This window comes from Crassostrea angulata, chromosome 8 (genome assembly GCF_025612915.1).
Source record: "Crassostrea angulata isolate pt1a10 chromosome 8, ASM2561291v2, whole genome shotgun sequence".
NCBI lineage: Eukaryota > Metazoa > Mollusca > Bivalvia > Ostreida > Ostreidae > Magallana > Magallana angulata.
In genome coordinates this window covers 57,722,878-57,743,887 of record NC_069118.1, presented here as the reverse complement: position 1 = coordinate 57,743,887, position 21,010 = coordinate 57,722,878, and the positions used below count along the sequence as shown (strand labels likewise).

The 21,010-nt window shown below is 33.5% G+C and overlaps 3 protein-coding genes across 8 annotated transcripts in view; 1 reads left to right on the top strand and 2 right to left on the bottom strand.

The window, feature by feature from the left end:
* Positions 1-21,010, bottom strand: part of LOC128158588 (neuroglian-like) — a 76,063-nt gene that overhangs the window by 52,977 nt on the left and 2,076 nt on the right. The window contains exons 2-4 of one of the 4 annotated variants that reach the window (XM_052821496.1): positions 19,800-19,920; positions 2,928-2,968; positions 2,266-2,695 (exon numbers count right to left, since the gene is read on the bottom strand). The gene's annotated coding sequence lies outside the window, so the exon portion shown is untranslated. The remainder of the gene's footprint in view (positions 1-2,265; positions 2,696-2,927; positions 2,969-19,799; positions 19,921-21,010) is intronic. The other 3 variants (XM_052821495.1, XM_052821493.1, XM_052821492.1) reach the window with 3 other exon arrangements.
* On the top strand, positions 6,074-11,024 carry LOC128158591 (uncharacterized). Of its 2 annotated transcripts, XM_052821510.1 has the most exons (12): positions 6,074-6,104; positions 6,359-6,479; positions 6,647-6,737; positions 6,845-6,941; positions 7,052-7,134; positions 7,254-7,376; positions 7,593-7,643; positions 7,739-7,836; positions 7,942-8,060; positions 8,956-9,068; positions 9,165-9,316; positions 10,631-11,024. In XM_052821510.1, the coding sequence occupies exons 2-12, from the start codon at positions 6,461-6,463 to the stop codon at positions 10,846-10,848; spliced, it is 1,164 nt and encodes a 387-aa protein (XP_052677470.1). In that variant the 5' UTR covers positions 6,074-6,104; positions 6,359-6,460; the 3' UTR covers positions 10,849-11,024. The 2 variants fall into 2 exon arrangements, with proteins under 2 accessions (XP_052677470.1, XP_052677471.1); XM_052821511.1 differs by having other exon boundaries at positions 6,080-6,479; positions 7,055-7,134.
* Positions 11,469-19,163, bottom strand: LOC128158584 (uncharacterized). 2 transcript variants are annotated; one of them, XM_052821484.1, is made up of 12 exons: positions 18,769-19,163; positions 18,469-18,569; positions 17,573-17,722; positions 17,332-17,483; positions 16,907-17,243; positions 16,521-16,726; positions 15,818-15,978; positions 15,608-15,724; positions 14,780-15,156; positions 14,413-14,534; positions 13,703-13,880; positions 11,469-13,229 (listed from the first exon to the last, which is right to left on the bottom strand). In XM_052821484.1, the coding sequence occupies exons 1-12, from the start codon at positions 18,996-18,998 to the stop codon at positions 12,991-12,993; spliced, it is 2,370 nt and encodes a 789-aa protein (XP_052677444.1). In that variant the 5' UTR covers positions 18,999-19,163; the 3' UTR covers positions 11,469-12,990. The 2 variants fall into 2 exon arrangements, with proteins under 2 accessions (XP_052677444.1, XP_052677445.1); XM_052821485.1 differs by having other exon boundaries at positions 17,338-17,483.

The window sequence follows — 21,010 nt, the reverse complement described above, 5'->3', positions numbered from 1 at the left end:
TACATACAGATACAAATCACTAGAGATTATCCTTAACATATGTTTGTCCTTTTACGGAACTTTCATTATTGACCTTAAGCTATACAAATATAATTTCTTGTTCGTCGGACACTGCACACTCATGTTCAAATAAAACTATACAAATAATATTACTATTAATTTCGTGCATCCAGGAAATTCTGAGCCGATTTCTGTTCTATTTTCACTCTATTATTCGCATTTCAAATAGTTTTTAATTTGTAAATCAGAAACAAGTAGAAGAAATATAACTGTCCGCTCAAATTTATCTACGTACCGCCTAAACATTTTGGCTACAAAAAATAATAATTTTATTATTTAAAAGCTCGCCTGCTGGTACCCTTTTTCACTGAATATCTGACAAACAAGAAATTATGTTGGTGTGGCCATATATAAATTATACCTCAATTCAATGAAATCTTCTTGAAAGCATGCACAGAACCACAAGTAAATAAGAGGAATGATGTATATTCATCTATTTTTGTAGAGAGATTATTTCTGGAATATTTAGACATTGTTTATATGTCCTTATTTATAGTTGGCTTATCTGTGTACAATATTTTCCCCATAATCTTGCTGACTTTTATTATTCTTTTACTGTAATGGAACTTTCTTGTTTGGTATAGTCCCCCATGCTTATTTTGGTCTTTACATAAAAAAAAAAAAATCATGGCCAAGAGTTTTCCAGTCATAGACAATTTATTCCATCTCAGCAGGGAATTCAGTTATATGTTTTTTTATACAGTCCATAATTCATAATTCAAGTTCATTTATATCTGCTACAAGTCACCCTCCTAACGATCCTTCCCTTTCCTGTGTGTCAAGTCATGCAAAGGTTTCGTTCCAGCGTGCCTTATTCGATCCCGCAAAGGCTAATGGACTTGTCCTTTTCTCACACGATGTAAGGAAACACTTCTTCCAACTTCAGTTCCTTCCAAAGATGGACCAGTTTATTATACAGAGTTCAGCATATTGAATGTAATATACACAGCAAGGTCCCCATTCTCAGGTTTATTGCTAAACGTAAACATGAATTTACTATCAGAATTTTTTTAACATTAGAAGATCTTTTATTCAAAATCAATACGACGAGGAATAAAGTGGTGTTTCAGATTTGATGCGATTTACATAATTCTGCTCCCTGCGACTGCCATAACAAGATCACTGAATGTCTGAGACTCTTTTAATGAAATGTTCGGATATTTGAGAAATCCCAGTTAACCAGGGATATTGCACGGAAAGGTCTTCAGTATGTCGCGATCTGAGGAAAAGATCCAATATAAACTTGGGAAGCCCTTCAATCTCAGCATAATCTGGCGTCAATTATATTCACCATCATTGAGTAATCTACCCAAACACATGGTTTACAAATCAAACAATTTTTTTTTTTCAAATTAAAGTCCTATAAGTGTTAAAAGTGACATAAATCAAAGATAAGTTTTACTTAATTAAGGAAATAAATAAGTAAATGTATACTGCATAAAAGACCAGTTCAGACAGGAAAGAAATTGAAGTATAAATCACAGAATTCTGATACATGAATCATTTCATTACCCAAAAAAAAGTCATTAATCTTAGAAAGGAAGGAATTATTTTATCACAACTGTAACCATTTCCGTTATTAAGTGGTTTTTGAAAATGGCCAAGGAATATTTCAGCTACAGTTTCCACATTTTCCTTCTGTAAACATCCTTAAACAATGGCTTTAGGATACTCCATATATCAGGGAGAAGTGCCATTATAGTTGCTGTAACAGCAGGGAAGGGCACCTGTTTCACAGGTGAAAAATGTCTGTTTGTTTATTGGCTCAATTAAAGGGAGGCAACTCTCATTAAGAAGAAACCACTTCTCTCTCTCTCTTTCTAACTTCCTCCAATCTCTCTCTCTCTCCTCTCTCTCTCTCTCTCTCTCTCTCTCTCTCTCTCTCTCTCTCCTTTTATTTTATATCAATTGCAATTCATATTAGTATCTGATACCATATTTATTCTCTCTCTCTCTTACACATTAGCACATTAGTTTAATTTAAAATAAATAATAATTAAACACCAATAATATTCTTCAGTGAGTGTATGTTATTATAGATCTTCAGTATGATTATATAATAAATAATATTTCTTTTCAAAATGAAATCATTTATTCAATTATATCTCATTCCTGTGAAAAATCTGTAAATATTATATTTAAGCTTTTAAATCAAAACTACATGCATCATTTCTGATTAAATGTATAATAGTTAAATGTCCTTACCACACAGTTGAACTACAGAAGCTATAGAGCTGTTGCAGTAAAATGTCCAGTTTTCTAACTAATATATACAGAATTCTGTTTCACAGAGTCAATGCACTGTCACTCCTATAGGAAGCATAAAGTAGCTATACACAAGGAAAAAAAGTAAAACACAGAGATGACTTCATCGCATCCAATGACATGTGGTCCTCATTGAGACGAAAGCCTTCCCCACAAACAGCTAATGTTTTGAAATGCGAGAAACAACAGCTTAAAAATTAGCAGTGGGGAGTAAAACACATGGAATTCTCTGCAGGAATTCTGTGAGTCCAGCGAGTTTGGATAGGGTTTCTGGTGAGGCTTGATTGGCTGGCTGGGAGATTCTGAGGGTGAACTCGCCCAGTGTCAGTGAGTTATGCGGGGTATGAGGTGGGAACAAGTGTTTAACGACCTAAAACAATGTTGTGTTAAGATTCTGAAAAATTACTTCTCGAAGAATGAATGTATAACCCGGGCAGGCAGTTAGCTTTACACAAATTCTAGACGACCATTCAGATGGGAATGTAATTGATTTCATTCATCACAAACTAATTTCACATGTATAAGGTCACACTCTTGGAGTTCCTAGACAGGGAAAAATTCAAGTCATTTATAATAATGTCCCTAGCTGCATTCATACTTACAATTGAAGAGTTTTCATTGCAATCCCAGACCTTAATGTTTCCTACAATAGAAAAAAAAATGAAACAATCACATTATGCACAATTAATTAAATTGTGATAATAATTACATATAATTTCAGATTACATTATCCTTTGTTAGCTTAGATGAATATTATCCAAGACATCAAAATGACTATACGAAATAAATCATCTAACATGTGATACAGGATTTGATGGTCTGCTTTCCAAATACTGTGATCTAGATCTGGTTACAAATTGTTTTATTTATCATTAAAAATTCAATGACATACAGAAGAATGTACAGATATAGCTTATTGAAAAATTTAACACATTTACTAATACCTTGGATGTTACGTCATGTTTTCTCCAATATAAATCAAATATATATATATATGTAATATAATACTCTAAATGTACAAACTTCACAAAAATTCAGCCACAATGAATAATAATGATTGAAATCAGAGAGACTTTCACCAAATCATTTAACTTGTTGATTTTTTAAAAGAAAGTAATCTGTTATCATGATGCAAAGTGCATTTAATTTAATATTTCATTCAAATGGTGCCTGTCTTAGATTTTCAGTCTTTTATTAAACTTATTAGGTTTCACTGCTTGTTGTGACATTTTTCAGGGCTTGGTAATAACTTTTCTTTCCCGATTTATCTTAATTCAACGCAACACAAATGGCAGCTGTTTCTTGTTCTGAGCAGTTGTAGGACGGAGTGCAAACAAATTGACAACAAACTTTAAAAAGCTAATTATCTAATCTCTCGTCTGTGATTGCCAATGATCAGATTTTGTTGATAAACAAATGAAACAGAAAAAAAAATGGCAGAGGTCAAACCAGCTCAAAACACAGAGACCTTTATCTACAGAAATCAGGGGAGATAAGTGGGTGATAAGAAATTTCTAGGATTTTAAATTAACCTTCAAAGGTAGAAATGAGGAAAAATGACAGCTGTACAGCGGTAAACCACTTAGTGAGTACCACTGGTAATGATTCAACACCCCACATATCATGTTTGTGTTAATTACAGAGTACAGGCCCTTCAATGTCATAAGTGTCTGTGTATTAGTTGATTCGGCAGATAAAGAATTCAGTTTATTGCTAACAGAACATGTATGTGCCAAAGAGAAAATGCTAATACTTATGTACTTTGGTCATCTTGTGTGTATACAGTAAACAAATTGTAACTATAGGTATGGTAAATATACCAAAGATAATTCCCTCTTCTTAAACAAAAATTCAGCTAACGATATTCAAAACTAATTCAGTTTATTGCTACCAGAGCATATGTATGGTAGATGTGCCAAAGAGAAAATGCCAATCCTAATGCATTTTCAAATTGGTCATTCTGTAAACCAACAATATGGGTTTATACAAATTGCAACTCCTTCCTCTTTAACTTAGTAATAAGGCGTCAGCACTCTTTTAAAAAAATATATGCACATATTGTGCTCTGGTGAATAAGTTGCCAATTTAGTAAATTACAGATTAATTCTTGCCTGCTGAATTTCTAACTTAAGTCTTATCATAGGTATACTACATGTATATACTATTATAATATATTCATAGTACACATTATGAAATGGGAATGGGTGTCAATATATATAATTATAATTAAAGTAATTGACCTTATTTTTAGACTGTATGTTAGAAGTATGCTGGATTTTCTTTCAGACATGTTGCATTTGATGGAGACTGGCAGAGAGAGTTACATGGACAGCAATGGTTTTCCCACTGCAATGATTTATTTCTCAACAGCTTTCAAGTGACACTTTCCTCAAATAATCCCCCCAACCTCTCTCCCTCTCAGCCAGGCAAAATAATTCAGCAGTCGCAGTTAAGCATGCTACCGAAGCATTAATCAACATTCCATGAATCGAGGAAGAGAAAGAGGGGGAAAAATCACATTGTCTAAATGAAAATCTCAGCACTGGAAGCCCGTAACCCTGTCAGTGTACGTTGTTTATGTGGTGTTGAACAGAGGTCAGACTCCGTAATGGCCCATTCCAACCCCCAACGCTGACCTCCTGCCTCTCCTGTCTACTTCCCCCCCCCCCCCCCCCCAATTCTCCACGCCCCACAAATCTGTCATTGCCGACTGGGAATCTCCTTACAGGGGTATATACCGGTATGTGTAATAAAATTTATGTCTTTCATTGATGAAGTACCCAGCGATAATTTGATTTCCATGCATACAAAGTCTCCAGAGGAACTGTGGGCAGAAACGGTGGATCGCCACAACAGTAACCTGGTTAAGGAACCCATTCATTATTCATTTACTTCGTTAAGACTTTACATGACAGCAAGGATAGAACCCAGTTCTGCGTTGTCAGTGCAAGCCAACAAGTTTCAGTGGAGTTCATAAAACTCATGATATATCACTATCAGTCTTTTAATTTCAAATAGACATGTCAATTAGTCATATGTTCCTAATAATACATGTAACATCCATGAAAAATACATAAAGATACATATATATAATTCTCAAGATATTCAAAGTATATCAATTAAAATAATTACTTAAAATAACTTAATTGTTCAATATCAAAATGTAATTCTAACCAGGCTAAACTTTCCATTGAGATCAAATGGTGATCAAAAATTATTCAAGAATCCAGTGAATCTCAAACATATTAAGTTAATTATGATGTATTATTTAACAACTTTGCCTTCCGCCTTCCCAATTTCAAAACCCAGAAACCCCTCAAAATTAAACTTCCCTTGATTAGTTTGAAGTCATTCTCAATTTAAAAAATACCAGTGAAGAGAAACATGAACGATATAGAGAGAAAAAGTAGGAATTTCAAAGTAAAATCTAGATTTATAGGGGTCTTTGCTAGACCCATGAAATGATAGAAATTAAGATTTAAATAATTAAGTTTTCTATATATTTTTTTTTTAATTAACTGACCCTTAATACTAGTATATGGTTCATCTGTATACAGAGGTACTTTATAACATTACATGCAGTTATAAGTTCATTTAATAAATGCATGTTCACCCAATGACCAAATGTGAAATACATTTTTTGCTGGTTAAGGAGAAATAATCCAACTAATTTTTTAAGCAAAATTTTTTAGAATGCATTTTATGATCAAATATTTAAATTTTTCAGTGTCTTTGTCTGTGATAATTAAGTACGATGGCCGATATGGGCCGGACAAAAAGTAACCACGAGTTGTGTTTGATTTGCCGGCATTTCCAGAAATGCCGGCAAATAGTAACCACGAGTTGTGTTTGATTTGCCGGCAATTCTTAGATGCCGGCAAATCTTAAATGTGGGCAAATCTTACTTATTGTTCAATTAAAATACCAGAGGATATAGAGGTCAAAAAAGTCAAGTTATCTTAATTGACAAAAGGGTTTGACAAAAAACATGGCAGTTTTACTTGCAACGTGCATTATTAATGACATTAAACAGAACCGAAGCCACGTGGTATAAATTCGCCTGTCCCGAGCCACTTACTTGTCGTGTACACTGCTAAAAGTTTAACAACTAGAAGTTCAGACATTACTCTATGCGATGAACGAGAACATGGATGGTGAGTTACATCTTTTAAGTATATTCATTTTTAAAAAGAATGTCGATGCATGAAGTCATACAATTAGTTTTAATTCTGAACTGGTTCAATTGCACTGTTACAAAGGATACGACTAAATGTTTGATGCTGTCAAAAAGAAATAATAAATATTTTTCTTTTACGTGTAGTAAACGATTTTATTTGGGACTACGCTCTTAAGGGAATATCATACAAGTGTATTTCTACTCTACTCTCATCAGTGCACAGTGTACATTTAAGGTACGTTAATACAAATCTCGTCAAAATTCTTTACCTGTTAAACTACTTATTTATTTTGTTTCTGGAGTTGATATGATATATGACGAAGAATATACATTCAATTAAAGCCCTAATGCCATTAAAAAACGAATGCATCGACGAGGATGTCCACGAAAACGCGGTTCAATCGAGGTATCTGATCATGAAATAAAGAGTGCAATCACGGTTAGTATACGGTATCACTTATTATTCGTGTACGTTTGTATAGAGAATTTAAAAATATCATAAACTTTACATTTGAAATAATATATGCTTGTTTATGTTCTTGTACCTAGAAGGAAATTGATTCGAAGCCATACACAGTCGGTTATAGATGTATGTATGACACGTTGCGAATGAGAGGACTCCAGGTTCGAAGGTACATACAATTTATTTAAAACTTATAAAATAAATTTCTTTATAAACGAAGAGTATATTGATAAACTTAAATCCCGTCTAGCTTTTTTTATATATTTTCTTTTTATGCTTTATTAAAAGAGACTCGGTAATGCAGTTTATGAAAGAAATAGATCCCATCGGATGTGAGTTCAGAAGAAGACGTAGAATTATACGTCGAATTTATAAATCTAGTGGCCCGAATGATACTTGGCATATTGACGGGTAAGATATCATGATACGTTAATCTATTTTTGACTTGTTTTGATTTAGAGAATTTTTGTTATATTATTATTTTTGACAAAGGTTATATTTTTAAGTTACAAAAACATGAATAAATATATCTAATATCCTTCTAATATTTTTCCTTTGTTTAAATTATTAATCAATTGATTAAGTTATACATAATTAAATTTTTTTATAGTTAAATTTCATTTGCAGATATGACAAACTGAAGCCGTATGGGTTGTCTATTCATGGTTGCATCGATGGGCAAGTATCAAATTAGTTGTTTTACCTTTCACTTTTAATTTTGTTAATATTATTAATGTTATTTACAATATTTTTTTTATTGTGCATCCCTATAGATACTCCAGAAAAATCATGTGGTTGCGTGTTGGGTCATCTAACAATGACCCTACTGTGATAGCAAGATACTACCTGAGGTGCGTGATGGAATGTGGTGGTAAGTAATGAAAATATTTACTGCATTTCCAGCATTAAACATAACCAATTATTTGTTTGGTGGTACATTGGCTGACAAATTCGATTTATATATTAAAATTTCAAGGCTGTCCCTCTCTGCTTCAATCGGATCCTGGCACAGAAAACGTCTTGGTAGGCAGTTTGCAGTCTCTCTTTGTTAATTCCGAAGATGGATTTAAGATTGTTCGTTCGGCATTCAATCAGGTAAATCGCAATATCATATTTAGTTTTAAATCATTCGAAACTTGACTTGGAAGAAACGACAGTAACGAGTTGCGTTCGTCTAAAGCGCCTAAAAGTACACTGCACTTGCTTGTATTTAATATTTTGCCTCGGTCCAAATCCATCACTATTTCATAATACTTTTATCAATTTCAATTTATTAATATTTATGTTTTGTTTGAAGAAAAAAAAACCCATTTAATATGCATCTCTATAGATGCTCCAGAAAAACCACGTGTTTATGTGTTTTTTATAATTGAAGGTGGCTCTATACACCTGAAAATATTGACTCAAATAAGCACAAATTTTCTTCATTATAGAAGATATCGTTGTAAGTTAAAAAGAACATTTAGTCAAAAGTCAAATAAAATGTCAAATGATCAAACATTTACGAGTTTTTGTCAACATATAATCTAATAAAAGCTCAAGCGGGATCGAACGCAGGATGTGTGGTTCAAACACTCAAAGCACTCGATTATGAGGTTAGTCGACCAAGTAGATTTATTTAATTAACTTGACAAAAGACTTAAATCGCCATCGTATGATGCAAAATCGTGAAATTTAAAAGACTTGATGTACAGAGCCACCTTAACAATGACCCTACTGTGATCGATAAAATGAATGTTTTCAATATGCTTGATGACGATAATATATATACGTCATGAGCATCTTTAAGAGTAAAAAGCATCAGAAAATGTTTACATGACAAAGCAATCATTATTCAACTTCTGATAGAAAAAAGTATACGTCATATCCCCTCTTTTTTTTTAAATATACCACATTGCATAGTTTTTATCTACACATACCTTTAGTCATTGTTATTGTTGGGTTTTTTTTAAATTACAACTTGCATGGGCTTTATTGATCTTCTTTAAAGAGAATAGAAGCATGGTGGAGTATGTTACGAAGACGATTTACAAGTTGGTGGATAGATTTTTTTCGCGATCTTGCTTCGTTCAATTCATTTGAAATTGGTAACGAAAATGATATGTGAGTATAACAGTCTTTTTTAAAATATTGTGATAAAAATATTACACAATTCTTATGTGATATGTCAAAGCTGATTGCATTTGTTTTAATTAATAGTCGGTGCATACGGTTCTGTTTTTCGTCACTTATACAAAGAGAACTTGACGAAGTAAAAAATACCTGGAACCATCATCATATTTCCCACTCACGCCAAGCTGTAGTTCCCAATGGAAAACCCATCATTTTGTACAACGCACCAGAAGTTACAGGTGCAGCATTTATCATAGTTTTGTTTATCGTGATTGTATTTCGCTATTTCTCTTGAGATCCTATTCTGATAATTCACCCAAACCTGAAACGTCTTCCCTCCAATTAGAATAGTTACTTTATCATACATGTTAACTCTACCGATTTACGCGGAAGTCTACCGCTTTTTAGCTCTGTCTCCCGCCTACCGCTTTTATTTTAAAATCTACCGCTTTTCTTCAAAATACATTCCTTGTTTTGATAGATAGCCATTTTGGAAGCCATTGTGGTCAAAAATTCTCATCGGGTTTGAAATTAGCGCGTGACTTTGAATCGGAGGCACACAAATTTTACATTGAACGATGAAAGAAGCCACTTCCCGTGATTACATTAGTTACAAGACATGTCGATATTATCCTCGCAATGGAAAAAAGAAGCTTTGCAATTCAACACGTGGCTTTAACGAGGATTGAATATATCTTTTAACTTGGCCATAACAATAAACTTGACTTGCATTGAATGCTGCATTTGTAATAAATAAGCATGTAAACATCGTTTTGATATTGAAAAAGAACATATGAATTCCTACTAGTTCTTACTTCTCTTATATGATCAATTTTGGCAACTTAACCTATTTTTCTGAACAAAGGTAATTGTTAAGGGCTCTGCACTCAAATATTTTTCCTTAAAAATAGCTTACCGGTAATCATTATTATAATAATGGTAAATGCATACGAACATTTTTATTGCTAGTGTTAATATTACTAAATTTCAAGTCTTTTATATTTTAGTTGATATCGTTAATTACTAATCAGAAACCCGTACTACATATGTAGTACATAAAAAACTGTGCTTTGAAATATACGCGAAAAAGGCCGCGCGCGATGCTACCGCTTTTTAGTTCAAAATCTACCTATTTTTCATCACTGTAGGTTAACATGTATGACTTTATATACCCATGTACCCAGTGCATGAGGAACAAAAACGACAACTAAATAAATAAATGAGTCGAGACCTGACGCATCGTATTTTTTAAATTCATTGTACATGTATAACATTTCTGGCACGGAGTAGACAGGCTCATCAAAGTTTCTTCTCCTTGACTTTTCGATAAACAATATATTAACTCGCGTGTAGTCTTAGCTATCTAGCAGAAAACATAAATGAATTGCGGGAAACGATATCAACTGATCATTAAATATAGTACGAGTAAAAAAATAAAGTTATAAACAAACTTTAACGTCTTTAAAATATTTAATTTTTAATTCTTATGCCTTAAGCTTGACAACCGTAATCATGAGTGTCTTGTTAACTATTTAAAAGATATTGTTTTGCAGGAGGAAAAAATTGCTTAAAAGTGGTGAATGAAGATGATTTGCAGTGGGCATTTACTCAGTGCTCAGATGATTCCATATCTGGATCTCAAGACTTTGACGACGAAGCAGGGCGAATCTTAAATGCTACAACATCAACGCAGCCCGAGTCATGGGAAGAATGTCTTGAACGTTACTTCCAGTTGAGCCGTGAGAACATAATAAAATGCGGATGTGTTTGAGGCGGAGGGGGATGGGTAGAAAAGAAGGGGAATGTGATATTCACATTTATCATAAAATAGAGCAAGTCAGTAAACATCTCATATTTTTTAATATGTCACTTTGTTATAAAGGAATACTAAGTCCCGCGAACGATCTAGTGTATCAATAACCATGCATACAAAATAATTCACTTCATTATATACAGGCACGTAGCATCGTTTTTGAAAGTGGGGGGGGGCCAGACCCATCCAAAAAATCTTCACAAGCAAAAAAAAAAAAAAAAAAAAAAAAGAAGGAAATTTATAGTTTCCAAAAATCTTCAAAATCCTAATCCGTGGGGGGGGGGGGGACTCAACTATACTTCCAAAAAAATATTCTTTCCTACCAAAATTTTTTTTCCTCCAAATCATGATATTCCTAATCCGGGGGGGGGGGGGGGGCACTTCAATTTGACTACTCATTTCCTTATTTTCATTTCAATTTTTTCCTTACTTCCAAAAAAGTGGGGGGGGGGGGGGGGGGCAACTCCATTATGATTCATTTTTAAAATATGTAAATTTTAAAAAATTTGTTGCTGCGATAAAAAGTGGGGGGGGGGGGGCAGGCCCCCCCTGGCCCCCCCTGATGCTACGTGCCTGATATATGCGTAGGAAAACCATGTACATTTGTTGGTTTATGTCAGTACAGTAACTCACATTCTTAAGGTACCAAAGTGCCAATGCTTATGCATATAAGGTATAGGAGGTGTATATCAAATGAGATTTACTTAATAAAGTACTTAAAATCTAATGTTGGAGATGTTTTTAACTATTATAGATACAAAAATACACTGTAAAAATATACATGAACAAGTACATAATTATGTTTATCACTAAAAGTTATACTCTGCATCACATAGAAATTGCTGTCATCAAGTAGAATACTCCGCTTAAGGTGGTATTTAATACTCCCATATTGTGACGTACTTTCAAACGAAATAAACAATAAAATTGTGATTAATTTTAAATATTTTCGTTGCAATACTAGTATATTTCTCTCTTACAGCGTAGCACAATTAGATAGAGCGTTAGCTACGGAAATGTATGTCGGGAGTTCTAATCCTGCTGGAAACTTTAGTAATATTCACATTTCTAAACAGTTAAACTGTGTATTTTATCGCCAAATAATGCAAATTTTGATATTTTAAAAGCAATGAATGTATTTTGATAAGTATGTACTTTTATCCACATAAATATCGTCCGGTGTCACCTATGTACCACCTTAAACAAAGAGCGATGCCATAAACTCTAATGCAAAAAAACCCGCATTCACAGTACAGTTCAACGTGTATATACATTTTACAGAGTCTGACCGACTAAGTATAAGAATCGTGTTACAAAACAAAAAGCACCTAGCGCAATAAAGAAGCAAATGTACATCCTTTTAATAAGCAAAGAAATAGAGAGCAAAGGGGTTAAAGGTCATTTAAGTGTAATACCACCTTTATTAATTATTTTACTAACTTTCAAAAAATGTTGAAATTAGTTAATATTCAATCTACAAAAATCATATTTTTGATCAAGTGCTATCAGAACAATAAATTTTTGTCACACTTCCTTGCTCTGTGTTAAAGAAGAGTCTACAATTGAATAAGAACAATCAGTCTCGGTGTATTTGACAATAGTCAACCCATACATGCTTTTAAGGACAGATGAATCAAACTTTTTTTTAAACAAATCATGAGATTGACAACTTATTTCATGCCTATATTAATAAAATGAATTATGTTAAAGGCAAAAAAATTCAAATTTTCATTCAAAATTTCACAAAAATACCGAAAAAAGTGTTAAATTGATATATAAATTAATATAGAAAATTGTAGAAACGCTAAATTTCAAACATCACAGAAGATCTACAATTTCCTAAGATTTTAGAAATTTGTTTATGAAACAATTTACGATGAAAATCTATCAAAACATATCAACCCAGGCATCAATGTTTTTGTTTGTAATTTGTCATTAGCAATTACAGTAGATTTGATAAAATTGAAATGTTTTCTAAAAAAACTTTTTGAAAAAAAATTCCCGTAATAAAACCCCCCCAAAAAAACAAAAAAAAAAACCTAACAAACCAAATAAAAGTTGGTCTTATAGAGGAAGAAAACTATTTCAGTAACTATACTATTACTCCAACCCAAAGAATGAGTTGGCAAATGCCAAGTCAAAATTGCTGAAATAGTCTTCTTCCTCTTTATTTCCGATTAAAGGAAGGTTAAGCTTGTTAATGCAAGTTGACGCGGTAGCAAAATCCGCTGTTGTAAACTCCATAGAAGGTGGGATTGTGAATCCCAGTATGGGCTCCGTGGAGCTACCCGTACAAAAGGAGAGAATATTCCCTAGGTTGATTGGGGGTCTTCTGCCCGCTGTAAATAATAATTTAAAAAAACACGTTATCAAACTTCTGTTGTACACATAGTGACAGTCGTAAATTAAATAACCTATCAGGTAATATTTTATAAGTTGTAGAGCTCTTCGTCTCTCTTGCTTATGCTGGTGAAGAGAAATTAGTTAATTTTTGGCACCAAGCATGTACGCCTGTAAAACCACTCTAATACACACATTTGAAAAATCATTTTTATCCCAAATATATACTATTCACAATTGACGCGAACATTAAGTTGTTGACAAAAAGCATACTTAAAAATCATCTATAATTAATAGAATAGTCTTTGCTTTAAACAAATTGAAACTTGGAGTGTTCTATATCGTTGATTAAGTAATAAAACACACCTATATAGAGCTAATTAACAAAGATAATTAGTTCCGCCTATTATAGTACCGTTCTGCAAAGCTAATAATTAACACGTCTAAACTCTTACAATGCATTTTCACTTACCAAACACCTCACGGCAGTACTTTACAAATTTCTTGTAGGTTTTCTCCTCCTCTCTACGAAGATTTGATCCAACAACAGAAAACTTGCAGGTCAATAAATTTAGCAGCTTGTTCACTGTGACCGTTTTGGACGGCGAAGGTCTGAAGATAAACTTCAGTGACGGTTTTTTTTCCAGCAGCTTAAAAATAATAAACAGCATGTTAAAACTGGTTTTGTTTTGTTCTGTTTTAATTGCAAAGCTAAATCTGAAGGATCTGCTTGCACTTTTACGTAACATTTATTGTTTATTGACAGCTGAAACTGTAGATGTAAATTATTTTTTGCATTGCTACAAACCCTCATTTTATTGTTACATTTGTGTATTTATCTATTTATATCACATCTGCTGTATTTTAAAACATGTATGTCCTACATATTTTGTAATCTGATGAAGTCCCCGTTTCTCTTTATTTAGAGATTGATAAACTAATGCTCAATGTCCCTGATGCCAACAATTAACTCTGAAACTCTGTAGATAACTCAAATTTATGACTCACGCTCCTAACCTCGACAGGCAATTACGGGAGTGATAACAACTCTATGGCTATGCCGCTGATTAATGTTTGTATTGGACGTGTTTGACAAACACCTGCGTGCATCAGGAATTTCATAGCAGTTTACTTTTAATATATATTAAAGAACTTCTAAAACAAACACTAATAAATACTTACAGTTAAAAGACCCACTCTGTTAAGTCCCCTGCGAAATTGATCCCAATATTCAGAGTTTTCTGAGTGGTTCAGTGCCTGGTCTAGAAACTCAGGACAGGGACCTCCCTCCAAAACACTGAGTCCTAAATATGAAAAAAAAGCTCATTTAAGCCTCTGAATTTCTATAAACAAGCATTTTTAAAATTGATTAACATAACCTTTTTATATAAAATATTCCTATTATTTATAGAAATTCAGAGGCTTTCAGATTAAAAATGAAAATAGCAACTTTTACAAATTGCCCGGTTACGATCTGATATTTAAACGCAGCCAAAACTGACATTTTGCAAGGCTCGCATTTAGTGCAAGTGATAACATAAATAATTACCAATTAGCAATCCAGAATAGAAATACATTTTGGTCGCCAGGAACTCAATGTTTTCTACCAAACGAATCTCTGAATTCGGGGTGGTATAGAAGAGCTCTTCTTTCATCTCTATTAAGGCCTTTTCAAAGAACTCTCGCCTTGGACCTCCGAGATCCTGGGCCAGTTCTCCAAGGAAGGTTACCTCCAATGGGAACCTCAAATTATTTTGGTGGCATAACTCCTCAATCGAATCTCGGAGACAAGACTCCCTAGACACATATATTGGGGAGGTGTCCCCCTCTATCGTCTCATCTTCTCGCTGGACGTCTAAAGGACGTCCAGCAAGAAACACTCTTGTGAATTGATTAAGTACCGCCACAGGTTCCGTTGTATCACCCCTACAAAATAAAATATATAAATATATTTACATTTATCAGCGTCTTTGCCTGTTATAACACAGCGTATCGATTGTGTACTATGTTAAGTCCAATAAACTCAAATGACGTAAAGTTGGGTCACAAGCCAGGTTTGCTTATTCATATTCGAATATTTAATCGTACAATAGCTGAAAATTATATAAATGTAAGTAATAAGGCATCATTCTTTGAATAATATGAGGTGATAATTTCGGACAGGGTGTGATCAAATCTATAATAGAATCTTTGGGCTTTATTGGATTTGATCACGCCCCGAATTATCACCTCATAATACTCAAAGAATGATTCCTTATTTCTTAAATAACATTTCATTACAAGTAGTTATACGCAAACAGGATGTCTATGAGTTGAGAGAGAGAGAGAGAGAGAGAGAGAGAGAGAGAGAGAGAGAGAGAGAGAGAGACTGACTTACAATTTTCCCAAGGCCATTTTAACCAATTTATCTGCATTCTCATCTGATTTTTTGGATTCAATGTCTCCATCTATTGTCAGTTCCAATTGTTCGTCATTGTTGTCGTTCGAATTGCCTCTAAACAAAATGCATGTTGTTAGAGAGGATCCCATTGTGAATCTGACGTGTTTTTGACCGTCTCATTGTATTTTATTAAATAATTACGTATACCCTATTTCCAGTTCCTCCACGGCGATTTCAATGATGTTGCTGTTCCCTGATAACAGAGGTTGAAGTCTGTCATCAGGGTTAAGGAATTTGTCGGCGTTTATGAGGGTCAGCATTTTGTTCCCCTCCCTAAGTGGTGATTCATGTAGATAATCAATCAAGTTCTATAAAACAAAACATCGAGTTTAATTTAAAATGATGCAATGAGGGTGCATTTATAATTTTTTGTGCTTGTTTTATTTTTACATATATCATTGTAACATTGATTTGCTTATTTGTTTCGTCGGTTTACCTTGGAAAAATATCATCAGCAAGAGAATTAAAAAGTAAGCCAGTTTGAAAATAACCTGAAAATCTTTTTTTAAATTAAGATTACTAAAATAAATAACTCTCCATATGATTGAATGTTTTTTTCACATCCTCTTCACCTTCAAATGAATATTGAGTTTCTCAAATTCCTAGAATATACGTACATTTGACTAATCACAGGAGGTATCGTCCCTAGACCTGAGCACTCTGTGTTCCAGCCACCGTTTGTATACTTTACAACAGTACGCTGCTATTATCACTATAATCATCTTAATATTGTTTTGTTCCTTTTCAATGTATTTAAACTAGTTTCAGACAATTGAGAAAACATTACAAATTCTACATTTCCACGAGTATAGCAGTAAGATTCATAAGAGTAAACCAAGCCTTACAGTACCTGGACACGAGATTCAAACGGAAAGAAGTGTCTGATTATGTGAACGTTCCATTCAAATCTGACTTCAATCCCTTTTGACATGTTTGACTCGTCTTTGGTCGTGATACTGCTGGAACTAGTAGATCCCAGATCTATATCAGGGAGGCTGTCATCACTTGATGCAGACGTCAGGATTTCTATTTCTGATGTGTTTTGTTGATAATCGTCTTTTAAGAGTATATAAGTTTGTATACAAATTAACAATGTTTCTAAAAAAATGTTATTTCTATTTCTTTTTAAATTAATTGATTTCAAATTGATGATAAGGTTGATGTTTTAACGACGTGTTGCTGCAATAACAGATTAAAAATGTTTATTTAACTGATGACAACGGTTTAAAGCAATACCTCTAGTGCATAGATACAATCTTAAGCGATCGTATTTCATTTTGGGATCAAGGAAGTTCCTGTACCCATCAATGCTGAATTTCTCAGAACTATCCGGAAGAGTCGTAGCAAGCCTTCCATCTGGATATACAAGTACGAAATCGCTAGATTTCTTATACAGTTTTCGAAAGTTTACATTTTGAATTTTGAATTTTGTAAAGGCTGCTTCTTTTATGTCATCAGTCGTGGATTCCTCGATATGAAATGGACCCACGGAAACTAGTCCACCAGGTCGAGAATTATTAACGGCAGTTTTACAAAACTTTCCTCGAGAAAAAGTACCAATACCAACGTTGAGCTAATGAAATAAAAATTAATAGTGGGTAATAAAGTTACAACTGGGGATCTTTCCAAAAATACTAGATATGGTTAGAATATGGACGTACATAAACCTTCATATTGCGACGTCCATCATCACGTCTAGACAGCGATCTTGAAAAATGAAGCCTTCTTGTGTTGGAAAAATGTCCTCTATTTCTTGCAACAGCTTGTCTATATTCGTTGAATCTTTCAACTCTTGAATGACTGGACGGATTTTCTGTTTATATTCATAACATTTATTTATATTTTTAATCAGATTGTTGTAATTTTCAATATTCATTGTCATTATTATTTGTAATTACATACCCTCAAGGTTTACAGCAAAATATTCCCTCCCATCTTTGATCCATCCTCCTTCCGGCACACAAAAAGTACCTTCTCGACAAAGAACATGGTGTAATTGAAGGTCACTAGCATCTTTATACCGCAAAGATGTTGCCTTTGGGAAAGCACTCTCTTTTTTTTTAATTTCACATGAAAGGAAAAAAAATATATAATATATAATTCACATTGTCTACGTACTTGAAGTCTTTTCGAAAAATTCGAAGATTAATTATTTTAAAAAAAAACTAATATGCGCGTATAAATAATAATAATTATTCATCAATTCTTATCAATGGCAAATTTAATATGTGTAATAAAATTGCCATTTTCCGTGAATAAATTTGTGTTAATTTATTTTGTTTATTGTGCAAGTCTACCAACGCAGCAAAATATCAAATCTTTTAAATAACGTTTTAAGATTTCTTTCTTAATTGCATCAAGGTGAACTACACGTTGTATTCATACTTTTATCACAGAATATTGTTACTTTAAATCCAGTTCACTTAAAATGTTTCCTAAGCATGTTTTTAATGTATTCTTTAAATATATAATATCTCCCAATTTTTTTTTAAGTATACCAACAGATGCATCTAAAGAGACACTTCATTCAATTACCGAGTTGTGAAGTACATGATCTGCCGGAATGGATTACTGTCATCCATACCAGCAACGCACTGCTTCTTATCACTAGCTAAATTTAGATTTCTGTGGTCAACACGTGTAAACCTGCTACCTCGGTTATTTACGGAGAGTTTCCGAGTTTCAAGCCCCTGTCAGCAGCGTATTTTTCTCTTATTCAATAATATGATAAATGTTCGAGAAACTCTTTAAAATATAATGATACATATACATATATATATATATATATATATACTTACGCAAATCGACAAGAGTAAATTGCTCCTCATCTTCATTTGACAAAGGAAAAAGAAGTTCAATGTCTGGTTTTTCATAATCTTTGATTAAAATATGATGAGTCCTATTTAGAAATTAAAAATACAAATTCAGAAGTTTTCTTGTCACTTATTGTAGACAATTTTTATTCAAATAAATGGATTACATGCATGCAGTTAGATAAAACACTGCGTATAAATACTTATGCATGTGTATATACTCGGAAAAGTTGATGGATGATATCACACAGCAATAAATAATCCAGTAAAAAAACATTTACTTACATGTTAGCCATTTTCTGTGTGCATGAAAAGTCAATGCCTTGGTATCGGAGGGCCCTCAACAATGTCGGCGCGCATTTGCCAATTCCCCCCTTTCTTCTTCTCATCAGTACTCTGGTTTTTTTCAACCCTTTCGACCAATTAAGATAACTTGACTTTTGTGACCTCAATATAATAAGGTATTTTAATTGAACAATAAGTAAGATTTGCCCACATTTAAGATTTGCCGGCATCTAAGAATTGCCGGCAAATCAAACACAACTCGTGGTTACTATTTGCCGGCATTTCTGGAAATGCCGGCAAATCAAACACAACTCGTGGTTACTTTTTGCCGGCATTTCAAGAATTGCCGGCAAATCAAACACAACTCATGGTTACTTTTTGTCCGGCCCATATCGGCCATCGTAATTAAGACACCGATTTTGTATTGTAAATTCCAATAAATTCAAATGATGTATTGCTTGGGCACAAGCAGGGTTTTCATAATTAAAAGTTACTGTAATTAAAATCACATAGATATGTCAATATTTTAATATTAAATCGTACAATTGCTGAAAATTATATAAATATAAGTAACAAGGAATCATTTGTTAAATATTCAGATCAAATCTATCATAAAGCCCTTCGGGATTTGACCATGCTCCAACCAAAATTATCACCTCTACTGTGGAATCATCATTTTTCATGGAAGACCAATGTTCGTGGCTTTCATATATATATATATTGGTAACCCTTGCCCACAAATTTACATCCCCACAAATGTAAATATATATAAATTGTTTAATATTTATCAAAAATGTCCCGATTTCACATCCAACGAAATTACATTCCCACAAACCAGGGAAATTTTGACTTAACCCATGAACATTGACCCCCAAGAATAAAAATAATTCCACAGTAATACTCAAAGAATGATTCCTTATTCCTTAAATAATATTGACTACAATTTAGTAAAATATTGACACTGATTATATTAGATTTCTATGTACTTTCATCCACATAAATTAAATTAATTCTCAAGGTATCGAATATACCAGCTTACTGGAAAACAGAATCCAAATTCCTAGATGAAGGGGCCGTTCCTTTGCTGTAGTCAGCCTGGTCATTGAATTCCCTCTGACCATGCAGTCTCCCCATTCTTGACACCAGGTCAATCTGTGAGAATAAATCTGTAACATCAACAAATGCTAGCCCAGCAGAATTAAGATAAATAACATCTACAATGGCGATAAACATAAACTTATAAAGGAATTCCCCACCTCCCATCAAGCCTGCTCTACAGTCGGACGTTTAGGGGGGCAGCTCAGATATAAAGTGACCCCTCTCAATAAACATCACACATCTGTTTATTTACTAATTAGTCTGTGTTAATCTCCCTCATCAAATTCTTATCTTTTTCACATTCATATCAGGCAAGCTACACTGACTTTCTGACATTACAAATGGCCAATTCCTGCAGAGTCAACACAATTCAAGCATCACAGAGACAGGGTTGTCTCTAAGACCCGGGAGGCGGGGAATTCCCCCACCTAAAAATGCCTTAATTACCTGGCTATTTTTGCATTTCAAACACAATGTAGCTGTAAGCAAGACCCCCAGACTCCCCTTGTACTTTTTCATTTCCTCCTTCTACTTTAATTTTTAGAGACAACCCTGCAGAGAGCCACCAATGCCACGGTCAATTTGATCTGGGATAATTAGGACAATTGTCTTTCACATCTCCAAGGAAAGTATTTCAATTCAAACTCAGTGTTTATACACACGTAACACTAATAGACCCTTTCAAGTAACAGTGGTACTGCTCTTTTGCATGCAGAGCAAATTGACATAGTTTGGTGAAATAAGACATAACACCAATTGTTTCTATTGCGTTATTTAATTACCTACCTTCTAAAACTTCTGCAAAGTACATGTACATCAATTTGCCCTGCAAAAGATCGGCCCCAGGGCCATAAAACTTAGACGAGCTCACTTTTTATCTCAATCTTACTTTTTCACCATATCTATTCCTTTTTTAAAAGTAAGAATGAGATCAAAAGTAAGCTCATCTAACTGTTATGGCCCCTGGGTCAGTACTGCAGTTATTGTGAAAGGGTCTATTAGACAGCTGTTAACTATCTGTAGAAATCTATTTTATTAGAGTGTTGTACATGTGCATGAGATTAAAGAAAACTCTTTCAAGAAATTGGGGCTTTATAAATTATTATCATCTAAATGAAATTAAAATTCATCATTCAAATTGATT

Bases quoted from the DNA above. Each gene is read 5' to 3' on its own strand.
- LOC128158591 (XM_052821510.1), top strand. The intron at 6,738-6,844 runs GTACGTTAATAC...ATTCAATTAAAG, and splicing joins GTGCACAGTGTACATTTAAG to CCCTAATGCCATTAAAAAAC. The intron at 8,061-8,955 runs GTAAATCGCAAT...TCTTCTTTAAAG, and splicing joins TTCGTTCGGCATTCAATCAG to AGAATAGAAGCATGGTGGAG.
- LOC128158584 (XM_052821484.1), bottom strand. From the start codon at position 18,998: ATGCCGGCAAATCTTAAATGTGGGCAAATCTTACTTATTGTTCAATTA. The intron at 18,570-18,768 runs GTAAGTAAATGT...ATTTCTAAATAG, and splicing joins ACACAGAAAATGGCTAACAT to GACTCATCATATTTTAATCA. The intron at 15,979-16,520 runs GTACTGTAAGGC...TTTGTTTTATAG, and splicing joins CGTTTGAATCTCGTGTCCAG to AACTTGATTGATTATCTACA.